Source organism: Echinops telfairi, unplaced genomic scaffold (assembly GCF_000313985.2).
Source record: "Echinops telfairi isolate 266 unplaced genomic scaffold, ASM31398v2 ScPeMD7_7424;HRSCAF=8462, whole genome shotgun sequence".
Taxonomy (NCBI): Eukaryota; Metazoa; Chordata; class Mammalia; order Afrosoricida; family Tenrecidae; genus Echinops; species Echinops telfairi.
The window spans coordinates 17,672,124-17,687,137 of NW_022111324.1; the positions used below are offsets into that span (position 1 = coordinate 17,672,124).

At 50.1% G+C, this 15,014-nt stretch overlaps 1 protein-coding gene across 1 annotated transcript in view; it reads right to left on the reverse strand.

Moving 5' to 3' along the window:
- Positions 1 to 15,014, reverse strand: part of ASTN1 (astrotactin 1) — a 402,092-nt gene that overhangs the window by 18,827 nt on the left and 368,251 nt on the right. The window contains exons 19-21 of the mRNA XM_004706713.3: positions 12,880 to 13,031; positions 11,700 to 11,835; positions 4,803 to 4,903 (exon numbers count right to left, since the gene is read on the reverse strand). Coding sequence (XP_004706770.1) covers positions 4,803 to 4,903; positions 11,700 to 11,835; positions 12,880 to 13,031 — 389 coding nt within the window. The remainder of the gene's footprint in view (positions 1 to 4,802; positions 4,904 to 11,699; positions 11,836 to 12,879; positions 13,032 to 15,014) is intronic.

Sequence of the window (15,014 nt, forward strand, 5' to 3'; positions counted from 1 at the left end):
TCTGTCCTGGATTCCCTGTGTTTCCAATTCCTATCTGCACCAGGGTACATCCTCTGGTCTAGCCAGATTTGTAAGGTAGAACTGGGATCATGATAGTGGGTGTGGGGGGTGTGGGGAAGGAAGCATTTAAGAACTAGAGGAAAGTTGTGTGTTTCATCGATGTTACACTGCACCCTGAATTACTCATCTCCTCCCCGCAACCCCTCTGCAAGGGATGTCCAGTTGTCTACAGATGGACCTTGGGTCCCCACCCCCACTCCCCTCATTATCTGCTGCCTCTCTCTCAAGAATGATCTTCCTCCATTATCTATGTGATTTCCTCATTCACCTTCTCCAAACCCACTCTAGTTATAAGCCTACCCACTATACTTCTTCTCCTAATTCCCTGCTTATTTGTCTCTGGAATAGATCACTCCCTAGGGAATATTATATATTTGATGAGTTTTTATTATGAAGCAGGAATTTTCGCTTCTAATGTCTAAAATTGGTATTTAGGATGGGAGGAACACTGTGAGTCAAATTCAGTTAAGGGCAATAGGTGTTTTGCTTTTGCATTATTATTGACTGATGTAATACATTTACTGAAATGACATTACACCTAGTCTTTATTCATTGACATGGTTAAATTCCGTTGATCAGGGTGTTATGCAAAAATGGGTATTATTTGAAAATAAAGGATAATCACATTAGGTCACAAAATGTAAGATGACTACATCATTATATCACTACCAAATTATATCATTACATAACTGCCAAACCACTGAGAATTACGGACCAGCTAAGCTGACCCATACATAACCTTAACCATCACAGTCAGCACTGCTTTTCCTTCAGACCCCAGCATTTGTTACTGTCAGATATTTGCTGTTAATGTGCATCCTAGTCAGAAAGATTTTTTACTATTGTCATGAAGGTGAAATGTAAGATAGCGAGTTAATTAACAAGTGAGGAGAAGGTGTGCAAAATCCACGAAGACAAATTCTGAGTCTATTTTTGTTTCTTAAGAACCCAGATCAAGATTCAATGAATGGCCATAGAATGAGTAAATGAATGACTGGATGTGTATCTACCTTTGGGATCATCTAAAGGAGGTGGGTGTTGAGAAGTATTGGTGGGAACCAGTCTCCTCTTAATGAAGCTTTGGAAAAACTTAGAATCTGGTGATCCAATCTGCAGAGCAGGTGAGAGGATTGATTTTATTTGTGATATTACTTTGTCCTTTCTAGGGGAAATCGGGGTTCAGGAGAACATTGGGAGAAACTTGTGTGCACAGTAGACTTTGTGGCAAGAAGGGATTAAAGTTTGCCATGCAAAATATCTAGGAAAATGCTCCTGGAAAGAATGGCGTCTGTCTTCTTGCTAGAAAGTCAGGCTTTGGGTCACTTAAAAGGTAATTCCCATTTGTTATTAGGCCCAAGGAGGCTCTATTTATGATCACCATCTGGGTTTGAGGGAAGCAAAGCATATGGTTTTTGCTATAACTGCTAGAACAGTATTAATTTTCAAGGATACCCTCAATTAGTCGAACTCATTAATCTGCACACTTGCCTTGTAAGGGACTCTTTTCTGGCTGAGGGAGAGCAGGACCTGTGACAATTCACTCTTTCTCACAGCTCTCATCTATCTCCTGCTCTCCGCTGGTCTGCTGGGGGTTCAAAAACTCCGTTGTCAGGGACCCAAGCAGACGGGAGCCTCGGCGCCCTTTGTGGGACTGGAGTTGACCCAATGGAGCCCAGCAGAGAAAACGATGCCTTGGTCTCTTCCGGGAAGATTTCCCCATGGCTACTCTTCATTCCAGAGCTGCTTTCTATCCATCCACTCCTGAAGGTAACATGAGGCTGGATCCCTCCCACCTGCTAATCCCTTCCCTAATGTCATACCAGCCTGCTGCCTACTGAACAAGCAACTGCTCAGTGCCTACTGCTGCCGGCAAGGATGTCGGCAAACTTGGCAAAAGGTAAGCAGCCGAGACACCTTCTCACCACCTGCTCCTTTCTGACTTGGAGTCCTAAAAAGAACAGATAATGAAATAGGACACCACAGGTCCTGCCAGACAGTGTATCATCTGGGGAGTTCTACCCCTGGCCTTCATTTCACCATAAAGGAACAGCCTAGACTTCCCAACTTCACCCAGTCCGAAGAAAGAAATTCAGAAATCAGAGACGGATATAGGAACCATTGTCTTTTCCCCATGAGACTAGAATAATGGATGGAGCCCAGCTACCACGACCGAACATGATGGTCAAAGACAATTCCTGACTGAAAGGAGGAGAAATGAGGAACAGAATTCAACTTCTCCTGGGTTCACTGGGTCCATGCAGAATCTACTGCTTGGAAACGACTTTGAACCTTGAAATGATACTCCTCCTGAAGCCACTGAAGAGCGAACAACGGGTTAGCGCGATTAATAAAAATGATTGACTTGTGCTCTTTTAAAGAATCATTGCTATGCGGTCAAATCGCCCTCAGTAACTGGAGCCCGGGTGGGAACTGTGAGGGACAGAGTCTAGTCTGACTGAGGCATCTGGGCAAAGACTGAATGGTGACACAGCGGAAGTCTGGGGCCTTTGTCCCTGAGCTGCACATGGAATCACTGTTGAGAGGGTGTACGACTTGTGCATAGTTTTACAAAACAAAACAAATTCATTGAATCCATGTCCTTCAGGCCAGGCAACACGCCCTTCAAAGAGGACAAATCTGTCCTGTCCTCAAACCTGCCCCTCCTACTGTTACATTCCAGTATGCACAAATACTCCGGGGAGGGGGAGGGGGTGTTTAGTATATTGCTTGGGTGCTCTTTTTTAATGAAGGATTTTTCTTCTCCATCAGTCTTCAGAGACAAAGAAGAGGTTTTCTATATTTCATAAATAACACCATCCCCCTCAGTTCTTGGCAATGCCATTGGTGGAGTGGGGTGGGGGTAAGTAAGGCAATGAGTCTGTGTGGGCTCTGCTAGGTGTGATGCCACTCCGTCTCCTTACCCTCCTCTGAAGCTGTCTCCACATCTGTAGAAGGCAGGTGTCGTCCCATTGACGCCATAAATATTTATTACATTCCTATGAGAGGGGGGAGGGCGGAGCGCCAGGCTTGGCTAATGATAACCATAACAGCTAACAATTATTAAACACTAAACAGTGGCAAATACTTGAATGAAAAAATTTTAAATCAATAAATTTAATCCTCAGTAAAAACCTTCCTACCTACAGTTCTGCTAGGGGCACTCTACTTTTACAAGTGAGCAAACTGAGGCATAAGGTTAAGTAACTTATTTAAGGTCGAGCAGACAGGTTTAAGGTCAAGGTTAGGTAGTACAGCAGAAACTCGAACCTGGGCAGTGTGGTTCCAATTTCTTCTTTAACCTGTATTTCGGGTATTAGGGGCATGAGGAGAGTCAAAAAGAGATCAGGACTCCATTTGCATGGACCTTCCTGTCTAGAGAGGTGACCGATGATGAGCACGGGATGATAGTAACTCAGCGACACTTCCTAGAATGGAATGGCAGTGAACCAACAGGCTCACAGTTCAGACCCCCCCAACAACTGTGTGGACGGAAAGGTCTCACTAGCTTCTGCTGTGAAATCATGGCCCGCTCCCCAGCACCTAGAGCCACATGTGCCAGGGCCCTGCGGCGGAAGTGGAAAGGGCATGTCATCCACACAGACAGGTCATCAGGCTGGAATGCTGAGACTTCTGGGAAGAACTGAACAACAGGAAGCTGGGGGTGGGGACTGGGAGCTCTTCACTGATGACGTAATAGACCTGGGAAATACGCTGCTCTCTGTCTTAAGACGAATGTCAGTCACTGTAGAATTTTAGCAAGGAGTCGGGATTGGATCAAACATTTCGGTTGGAAATCAGAATGTCCTTAACACGCCATGGAGCTTAACGGAGGCAAAGGCGGTGAAAACCCTTCCAGAAGTTAGACGGTGTCACACAAATGCCGGGGTTTATATTAAAGCAGGTGTGGGTCCCTCACCCCCTGATGTTTCACCTCATCTTGGTGTTAGCTCTTGGACTGTTCATGCTGGGTCTGTGTCCCTCCCTCATGGGCACCTCAATACAACAGGAGTTAGGAGTCAGCTACACGTGTTTTCAGGGGCACCGGCAAACAGCACACTAGCTCTCTGATCGAAACTGGCAAACCCCTGCTCTTCCAGCATCAGACAATGTCTCTGTTGGTGTGCAATACGAGCAGGTGAGTGATGGCATAACATTGATAAGAGTGGGGATCGGGCAACCTTCACTGGCATGAGCGCCCTGTGAAAGGAGTGTCCGGGACAGATACCTTTGTGGTGGTAGGGACATAGAAAGTTACAGAGCAGGGGCCAAGGTCAAGCATCCAGGTGAAAAGAGACCTTGAGATGTGCCCTTTTGGTGAATGGGGTGTTGATGGGAGTCAGATGCCTCCTGAATGACAAGGATGTCTCTTGACATGGGAGTGCCAATAGGACAATTTATGCTAAATCTCTGGTGCTTTTCTAGCTTGATTCACAGCAGTCTGTCTGATGTGCCCAGACACGTGAGGAGAGTAAGAGGCCTGCGGAGCGTCCTGTCCTGAGGGAGCGGCTGCCCAGACCCCTGATGCGCTGGCCGTGGGTGTGCGGGCTGTTCCCCGGCGCCTTGATCCACGGGCTACGTGCCACAATGGGGGAGGGGGCATGACCCTGTCTCGCAGAGCGCACAGGCTGTGCTGTGTTTCTGGAGGGGGTTGTTCTCCGAATTCCTTTGGGCCCTCTTGCCTCATGGTGAGAGAGAGGGGTCAGGCTTTGCAGTGTCCCTTTGCAGGCCTCAGTTTCTCTTACCTTGGGCTTTGACATCATCCACCACGGGGCAAGGTGTCTTCACAATCACATCACTTGGTCTGGAGCGCCGTCCCGTGTTGTCCACTCCCCACAGGGTGAACCTGGCAGGGGGTGGGAGAGTACCATTATCAGAGAGGTGGGGCTACAGGCAGGGGCTCTGAGCCAGGCTGGGAGCCAGCCCAAGGTGATGGGAGGGCCAGGCGATGCCTCTGCTTACTCTTGGAACTCAGAGGTACACTTCCCGCCATCTCCCAAGTCAGAGAACGTGCAGGCCAGAGCCTCCCTGCCTCCTGGGAGTCTGGAGCTATAACTTCCTGTCTTGGGTATGGGATTTGACAGATGCATTGCGACATTCATCAGTGGCCCCAGACAGGTGTTCCCAGACCAAGCAGCACCAGTAGCATCTGGGCACTTAACCAAATGGCGAGAATCCCCCTCCCCGGCCCAGCCCTGTTGAACCAGAAACTCTGGAGGTGAAGCCAAAAGTCTGTGCTTTACCAAGCCCTTGAGGGGATGCGGACGGTTATTAGAACGTGAGGGCTCAGAGCTGAGGGTCAGAGGATGATCAGCTCTTGGGTCTGAAGCTCCGGTTTCTGCCAGGTGGAGTTCCAGTTAGCTCTCTGAATTCCATGTTGCCTCACTGTGACATGGGGATGGCGATAAAATGACTGCAGGTTATCAGAAGGCTGGCACGAGAGAATCATATGCAGAAGGACCCAGAATAGGCAATACCTGGTGTTTAGACGCCCCTAAATTCTAGCAATGCTTTTCAGCTCTGTCCCGTGCTCAGTGGATACCTTCATGGGAAGGGACTGAGGACGATTTTCCTCTTGAAGCTTAGAAGTAAAACGGCAAGGGTGGAGGATTTCTTGGTTTGCCTGTGGGGTTCCTGCCGGGGTTCTCAGCTGCTACATGAGTTTGGCTGTTGAAGTTCACCCAGAGGTGCGGTGGGTGAACTTCTGAGAAACAAGTCATGGGAACATCCTCTGCAGCGCAGTTCGACTCTGGCACGTGGGGGCCATCGTAAGTTGGAATCAACTCAGTGACAACTGGCTGGCTGGCTGGCTTGCCTGCAAATTGACCGTTTCTATCCTACACACTGGGAGCCCTGGTGGTGCAGTGGTTATGCCTTGGGCTGCTAACCACAAAGTCAGCAGTTCAAACGCACCAGATGCTCTGAGGGAGAAAGGCTTGGCTTGGTACTCCCAGTTACTGTCTTGGAAACGCACAGGAGCAGTTCTGCTCTGTCCTGCAGAGTCACTATGAGTCAGAATTGACTCGATGGCCATTTCTTTGGTTTTTCTTTCTTTTTCTTTGAAAGAGCTCTCCACCATAGACTAGGAATTGAGCATCAAAATACTCAGACTCACTGTCATGCTGACTTGTGGTGGCTCCACAGGACGCAACAGAACATCCCCAGTGGTTTCCAAGGCCGTCAGTCTGTATGGGAGTTGTAAACCTCATCTTCCTCCCCCAGAGAAGCTGGTAGTTTCGAACTGCTGACCTTTCTGTGAGCAGCTCCAGTTGAGCTCTAAGAGCCTTCCCAGGAGGAGGAGGAAAACCTGGCTATCGAATACCACACAGAATCTCCCCATGGGGTGATGTAGCTGGTCCCACACACTTGATCAGGCTCTTGGTATCGTTTCTAGAACTGGAACTTAAGCCACTCGTCCCTGAAGCTGGTCCAGAAACCAGACCCCACTCCCGTCAGTGCCTGCCCCACTCCTGCCTCCCTTCCCACATACTGGGGGTCCATCCAGCTGCCACCTCCCTCCTCTCCCCATTGGCTCTAAACAACCAATAGTGGAGTTTCTTGGGGATGGGCTCAGAAGGAGTGCAGGGCAGATTTCAGACCTGTACTCCAAGATCTAGGATGTCCCAACAGAGGCACCAACACGCCCCCTGGCCGTGTCCTCTCCACATTGCAGGAAGCATGGTCCGGATACTCGGAAGAGAGGGAGGTGGGAGAGCCCACAGATCCCTACTGCCTTACAGGTCTGGGTGGAATGGCTCTCTGGGGAATCCCTTTCTCTTGGTAGAGATCCAGACGGTAGGAAGGGCCCTGTGTCTACCTCCCTGCCCAGTGACTCTGCCCTGACCCATGGGTAGGGCTCATCAGAGGTGGTAGAGATGATGGCAGCCCGGCAGAGTGACAGCTCTCAGGTTGGCATGGTCCCAGGGCAGCTTGCATGATGCAGGACCCCTGCCCAATACTCCCACAGTGGGGGTCCTCCTCCAGTGCCCTTCCTGAGCTGTGTGTCTGGACTCACACACCTGAGCCTCCATCACAGCTCCTGTGCTCCGACCCAGCTCTCCCAGTGTCCCATCCCCGGTACCAAAAGGCTGCTCAGTTCTTTCCCGACTGCCTTTCAGAGTCCCAAGCAGGGCCCGGAAACGGTGCCACCAGCCTGCAGTCCTGCTTCACTGCAGCCCTGGAGCAAGCTCTCCTGCTCAGAGCCTGGCCCCCTCTGCTGGGTCTTGCTACATGTTCCAACCAAATGCTATTGGATCTGGAGCCGTGATGGAAATGCTTGTGCAGAAATTAATTCTCATGTTTCACTGATGAGGGGTCCAAAAAGTAAAATATAGATGAGACAAACTCCCTACTAGCCAGTCAATTCTGACTCAGAACGACTCTCTAGGACATAGGAGAACTGCCCCTGTGGGTTTCTGAGACTATACCCCTTTATAGGAGTAGAAAGCCTCCCCTTTCTCCTACAGAGCAGCTGCTGGTTTTGAACTGCAGACCTTGCAGTTAGCAGCCCAATATGCAACCCACTCTACTACCAGAGATTAACAACCCTATATGGCAAAGTAAGCTGCCCCTGCCGATGGGTGTTTCTCAGCCCTGGCGATTTTTGGCAAGCAAAGCATGGGATGTGGGCCAGTAGTACTTCTTATGCCATTCTGGGTGGGATGGAGCTGAGCCAACATTCAGCTGTCTGGCGGGCAGCAATAACAGGCTCCTTCCATGTGGGGGGCTGGGAAGGAGCAGCCAGTCTGTAACCACTGCAGCCCTGGGGCACCTCATGCATTTCCCTGTGGACATGTCACGGGCAGCCATTGCAGAAATGCCTCCAGTTGTCAGCGCTAGCGTTTCTACCACTGAACACTCAGAGGGCAGGCCAAGGCTCAGTGGGCTGACTGGACACGAGAGAGAAGCCTGCTCCCAATCCAGGGAGCAAATATCGAAGTACATTGGCTGCCTCACTTGTCCACAGGTAAGAATTGGTGGTGACTCTTATCGGGATGTGTGTGCCTGTGATCAGGCACAGATGGGTTCCGGCTTGAAGGCAGGGCTGTAAAGGCCTCAGCCTGGTGCATCTGCCATTTCTCAGGTCTCCTGCCAAAGGGATTTCTGGTACTTTCACTTGCGCCCCCTCCAGGGCTGGTGCTTTCTGTGAGCCCCCAAATTGGCTCCCTGTTTCTGAGCAGTCTGGCCGCTGTCACATACCCAGGAAGGCTGGGGTCCTTCTGCGGATGTATGCTGTGATGAGGGAGCAGTTGCCTCCAGCCTCAGTGTCCTCGTCTGCAAAATGATTCTGTTGCCTGAGACACACCACAACCTCCCTTCCAGCCAAGGCCGGCACAGAGCCTTTGCAGATTGTCTTTTAAATGCATCACCAATAAAATGCAGAATATAGGGTTGCAAACGTAGCCAGGTATTCTGAAACAGCCACACTTCCATGGACCATCACTGAGAGCCACCTCTATGCTTTCTTGTGATGTGATAAGGTCATGGAGCCCCTGGGTGGTATATACAGGGGAAGCAGTCCACTGCTAACCCAAAGGCTGTAGGTTTGAATCTATGCAAGACACCTAGAAGAAAGGCCTGTGATCTACCTCTGAAAGATCAGCCGTTGGAAACCCCACAGAGCACAGTTCTACTCTGAGACAGACACAGGCCGCTTATGAGTTCACCTCGACTTTGGCAACCAGTTCAAAAAATTCTCAGTGTGACTGTGGGTGCAATGGAGTGGAAGTGTGTGTGTGTGTGTGTGTGTGTGTGTGTGTGTGTGTGTGTGTGTGAGAGAGAGAGAGAGAGGAAACCCCATACTCAAAATGCATTGCTGACCACCTGCCATGGTCCAAGAGATTGGCTGTGTGCTTCTGGGGTCGTTTCTCAGTTCTCCTGAAGTGGATTCCCTGACTATGACATGGGGCAAGCAGAGGGACAAGATGCACCCTCTGTAAAGCACCCACACTGTAAGTGCTCGATAAAGAAACACTTCCTTCTTCCCATTTTGTCTGTGAGAAGACTTAGCTGCGGCAAGTGTAGGGGTCTTAAACTGAACAGCAAGTAAATCGACAGCATATTCCTTACACTGACTTCCCTTGATCCTTCCAGATAGAGAACTGTCAGTGTCTCCCAGTCCCAGGACACTGCCCTCATCATGTGATCTGCAGCGCCACCTAGTGCATAGGGGCTGCCTTTCCCTCGGCGCCTGCAATATGCTAACTCCTCTGATAATCAGCATTCTCAGACAATACCTGCTCTACAAACCCCTGGATTTAACAGCAGCCCTGGTGGCACAGCAGTTAAAGTGCTCGGCTGTTATCTAGAAGGTAGGTAGTTTGAACTCACCAGCTGCTCTCAGGGAGAAAGACGTTGCCCAGTTCAATTATAAGACTTACAGCCTCCGACACCTTTATCGGGCAGTTCTACTCTGTCCTGCCTGCAGAGGACAGGAGGGAGTTCACCGAAGACGTTAGGAGTGGGAGAAGGGATTGGCTTTTGGTGTTTAATCAGGACTCCAAACTCGCTCACTGCCACCCTATCAATTCCAACTCATCACCACCCTATCAGACAGAGTAGAACTGCTCCTGTGGGGTTCAGAGACTTGACAGTTTATGGCATAGATAGCCTCACCTTTCTATGGTGTCGCCCACAAAGTACACCAACCTACCTTGAGCTAGTATCATCATGCCTGTTTATAGACACTGTCCACATCATCCAGAATCTCACTGGTTTTTATGCATTTTAAGGTGCTCACTGTAATGAACATTCAGGCTCTAACCTCAAGGCCAGTAGTTCAAACCCCCTAGTCCCTCTTTGAGAGAAAGATGAGGCTACCAGCTCCCATCAAGATGAATGTCTCAGAAACCCTTACAGGATGGTTATCAGTTGGGGCCACTTTGGGCTTTTATGCATTTTGCCTTCATCATTAACAGCCCCAGGTTAGACCACCTCCTATTCCTATATTGACAGTTTTCAGCCGAAGTCCATGGGCTCAGCGTACCATCAACGCCAACTCAAATATGCCTAGCGCTTTTCTTCACTGAACTCTTTAACCGTGGGAATGGAAATTATTTATTCGGGAACCTCAGCTCTCTTCTTCTGAGCTCCTCTACAAACTGTTAAGAGTTTTTCAGACTTGTGGAGTCAAGAGGTCCCAGAGCTACATCACTGCGAATCCTGCCTTCGCTCCCAAATTCTTCCAGCATGACTTCCGTGCCATCCTTATCTCGCTTCTTTGATGCCTGCTGCCTCTGCTTCACGAATATTCCACAATGGTGCTCAGGGCAAGGGAGGATGGGGAATGGTTCACAGAGAGAACAGGCTGTTTCAAGTACCACGGCGCCGGAGTTTCTGTATTCTCTTTGAAGAAAATGCTCCCTCTACATACCATCCATTTCCACGCCACCCGAGCTGGCTTGCTGATTCGGAACGCTAGGCATTCTACTTCCTTCTCAGAAGCCTCCCCTCCTCAGCGAATCGACGGCTTTCACTCCCCTTTCCCATGCCCTGACTCACTGTCTGGCACAGCCTTCTGCACTCTTGGCCACTCATCTTAATGCCTTCGCCTCCCCCCTTGCCCCCCGACCCCACCAGCCTGGAAAGCCGTTGTCAACATCTCTCCACTTAGTGGACCCCTACGCAACCCCATCAGATGCCGCCTGCTCGAGTCCGAATGGGTCGCTTCGGTCTACCCGCCCTCGCCGGGCTCCTTACGCATCTGCTACACAGCTAGTTCATTCTGCCGGATGCGGAGGCCCTGGGTTTGCATGCGGGCAACCTGCCGTGTTGCCAGCTCCTTGAGCCTGGGGACTGGAGGACCTTTCCTGGTCCTCGCCGCTCCAGTGCCTGGCATGAGCTAGAAGGCTCTTTGGGGCACGAGTTCAGAGATTCAAAGCCTCTTGCCCACTCCCGGAAGGAACTCCGCAAGACAGGAACCAGCTGCCACCTCAGACCCAGTAGGATGGCCACAGTCATTGTCGTCATCATCGCGCTCCTCACCGCTGCCACCACCACCACCGGAAGAGCATGTAGGTACATGAGAACCTTCCACCTGGAGGGCAGGAAGGGACAAGGGTGCAGCCACTGGGGACGAGCTTGGGAGCTCCTGGAAAAAGCACGGTAAATGTGTTTGTGGAATCACCCCCTGGCTCAGCACCCCCTGTCCTTGATTTATACCCCAAAGAAAGGTCGCCAGGAACTCACACAGGGTTGTTCACAGCCGCTGAGAGGTGGTAGCAACCCAGATGCCCCCCACTGGCTAAGTGGATACCCAATTCTGGTATATACCGGAGATGGAATATTATTCAGTCATGAAAAGGGGCGGGGTGTTGTTAGAGGTTCACACAAAAAATGGCCTTGCAAACATCAGACTAAGGGAAAGAAGCTAGACAATATGAGTCAATGGAAAGGAAAGTTCCAGAAGAGGAATGGGAAGCAGCAGCTTGGTAGTTGCCTTGGGGCTGAGGGGCGGGAGGAACACTTTGTTGGAGGGTGTTGAGAACGTCGAGATGGAGGGGGTGGTTACAAAGCACTGCCATGTTCTGCCGGCTGCAGCATTGCTCACTTCCCTTCCATGTGCTTCTCTGCCACTTTTAAACCGTGGGGAGCCCCCCAACCTGGGATAAGGCATAAATAACCGCTGGCGGTGTGTTACTCACATGTAAATGGTGTCGGGCTCCAGGCATCGGACGATCAGAGAGATGGTGGTGAGCTGCTTGTCTGGCACCTGGGAGGGCATGGCACATGGCGACTTTGCCCCAGAGATGATGTCGTCCACAAAGCTCAACACTGTTTCTGCCCAGAGGAAAAGGGACGGAGGGGACACACGAAACAGTGACGTCCGAGGAGCTGCAACAAGCTCAAGGCCTTGACAGTCAAATTACTGGGCCCCGAGTCTCCTCCATGCAGAGTAGAGAAAGGTGACCTTGAAGAAAGGGTCTTTTTCAACTGTTTTCCTGTTCAGTCCAGCAGGTTAACACCATTTGTCCCTGCTGAGTTGGAAAACAGCTAAGGGGCATGCATGTGCCACATCTGTGAGCCTTTGGGGCAATTGTTTGGGCATGGCAGAGGACAACTGCTCGGCCACTGGTCCCTGTCAGGCCTTCGCAGTGCCAGCCCGCACCAGGGAATGGGACTCGGAGTCAGCAACCAAGAGCTTTCTACATCTTCCCCCGAGATGGCTACCCCGGAAGCTTCTTGTCCTCCATTAGAATGGGGACGCTCCCATGCTGTGGGGGCCCAACCTCCTGTGTACACCTGCGGGATGATTTGTGCTGACCTTTCTTTCCCCTCTGTGCAGACAGTCACACACTCGGGGATGGACCAACTTCCACAGGATACTCCCACTTCCCCGAAGGCCTCCCTCAGTGACTGGACCCGAGAAAAGCAGAGTTTGCTTTAGGACAAGATGCAGGGGCAAGCGTGTCTGTTTGCACATGCTTTTGCTTGGAGGGGGGCTATTAGCAAAGGAATTTTTTTCTGTAATCATGGCAGTGGTTAGCAGAGAATTGTTTCCTAATTGTGGGCTCGGCTAGCCAGTGCACTGTGCCTGTCGTTTCTTTGTGTGCGTGCCCAGAGGCACTGAAATGTACACCTTCTTTTATAAACAAAAAGCAAAGCAAAATCAAAACAAGGCTCTGTCAGCTGCTCACCAGGCAAAAGCTCTTACATAGGCAAGATGGCTGCTGCTTGAATGAGGACAACTGCCTCCCCCCCTGCCTCCCCCAGGGTCCATGGGCCCTGGGGACCCGAGCAAAGCCTGGTGGCCAGGCCGGGCCGGCTATCCTGAAGCGTTTCTCTTGGCCACCTGCACAGAGATGTGCAGTAGGAGGGGCTCACCTGTCTCCACTTTGGAGTGGTCCATTCTGTCGGTGACCTTCTCTTGACGGATGAGGTAATCAACGATTTGCACCCCGATGGGTGGCTCAGAGTGCTCCCACTCCAGGACCACCAGGGTGCTGCTGGGCTCGTGCACTGTTGAGAGTCTCAGCCTGGGTGTAGACAGGAAGGGATGTGAAAAGGGGAGGGAGCTGATGCCACCCCACCACCAGTCCCTGCTGTGAGTATCCTGTAGAACTCTTCTTCCTAACCTTTCTAAACCACCTACGACAGTGATCTCTTTGGGGGCCTGTCTCCTTGACTCCAGGGTGGTGGGGGTCCAGCAGGAATCTCCCCTCCATATGGGGGGGTAGCTATCTGAATGTCATCCCTGTCCTGTCCATGTGATTCTCAGCCATTGCCCATCCACAGATGGAGGCTTGCAAGTGGCCACGATGCCGAACAAGATGCCAGTTTCTGTAGACCTTTGTTGACTAGGGAAAAACGTCCTGCAATATACTTCCAATGAATAAAAACCCAGTAAGAATCACACCAGCCTAATCTTAATGTGCAGGGGGCTACCCATGAGTTAGTAGGGGCCGATTCAGTGGCAGCAAAAGACCTCGTCACTAGATAAGTAAGGCCCTTGGAGATGTTTAGATCTATGTCTAAGGCACCTTTGAATAGATAAGCACTTAGAACAGAGTAAGAAGTCAACATTTAACTATAAATACATATGTGGATGAGTGGTCATGTGCATTTTGTATGAGCTAAGGTTCTTAGGCTTTTGGAAAACTACGACTTTGTTTGGCTTTCAAATAAAAGAGTCTCTGCATTTGCTTTAGAAAAATGTTAAGAGAATGCACATGCTATGCTTATCTATGCTTATAAGGCCCGTGTGGAGGCTTTCACATCAGCAGGCCACAGTTACTTTGGTTCCTAAAGCATCCGTAGGCACTGCCCTGCCCTGCCCTGCCCTGCCTTGGGAGCCTTGCCTTCTGTTCTGGTTGAGCATTGATCTGCACATCCCTGTTCCTCTGCTGCCTGGAACAAACCTACTTGGAGATAAAGCTCTTAGGGTGCTCAGCTGGGTGAGGGAAAGTTGACTGTCTGTCATGGGGAAGGTCCTTCCTGCTCACTCAAGTTCAGATGTCAGCCTCTGTCTACATTCAGGGGTTTGTGTGAGTCTCTTGATTGCAACCTTTCCTGGCATTTCCAACCCACAGACTTCATCTTCTGTGCACACCATCCATTGTGACTACTGTCTCGGTTTGCTATTGTTCCTCTGGGGTGTCCGGCTTTGTAGCTTGTAGACACTCAATAAGTAGTACTGACAATCACGGGTATGGATCTAATGTTCCAAGTGGTTTCAATTTGCTGCTTTCTTCTGACTTCATGGATGTGGCTCGGGTTTCTTACTTGCTTCAGTTCTTATTTCTCTCTAGACCACTGGTTTCTAGGTATTTCCCCAGTTCCTGCTTACTCCCTCTTTCTCTTATATGCATCTGGCAGCCACGTGTCCCCTGGGTGCCCATGTCACATGACCATCCCTGATCCCGAACTTCATTCTACCTGCATTCAGCCCACAGACTCCTGTCATTGTCTCCAGGAAGACTGGGCAACGTTCAGTGAAGGGTTTGCACCAAACCCTCTGAACTGTTCCATTCCAATTCAGTGCACATTTACTGAGAACTTAAAAGAATGTGCTAGGTGCTGGGAATGGACAGGTATTCAAGCCAGACCAAGCCCTAACGCCTGCTCTTTGGGAGTTTAGTGGCCAATAGAAACACACATGAGATTATAATAATGTGTGATAAGAGATTCAAACAAGAACACCATGGCGGCTGTGGAAGCAATCACAAGGAATTCAACTACTGGTAAAATAATGCAAAACCCATGCTCGTCTGCTAGTGGCTTAGTGTGAAGGAGTGCATATTTTGTCCTTGACATTAAAGTAGGAATTGGCCCAAAGCAGAGGGCAGATATTGACAAATGCATTCATTACAATCATATGTGGAGTGCTATTCTGAAGAATGAGATTAGGAAGCTTAAGTAAGTAACTATGCCTTTTGAGAACTTGGATTCTGTGAAAATATGGACAAAGCCAGGGTTCTACTGAGAAACTGAAGTATATATGACTGATATAGAATGGGGGA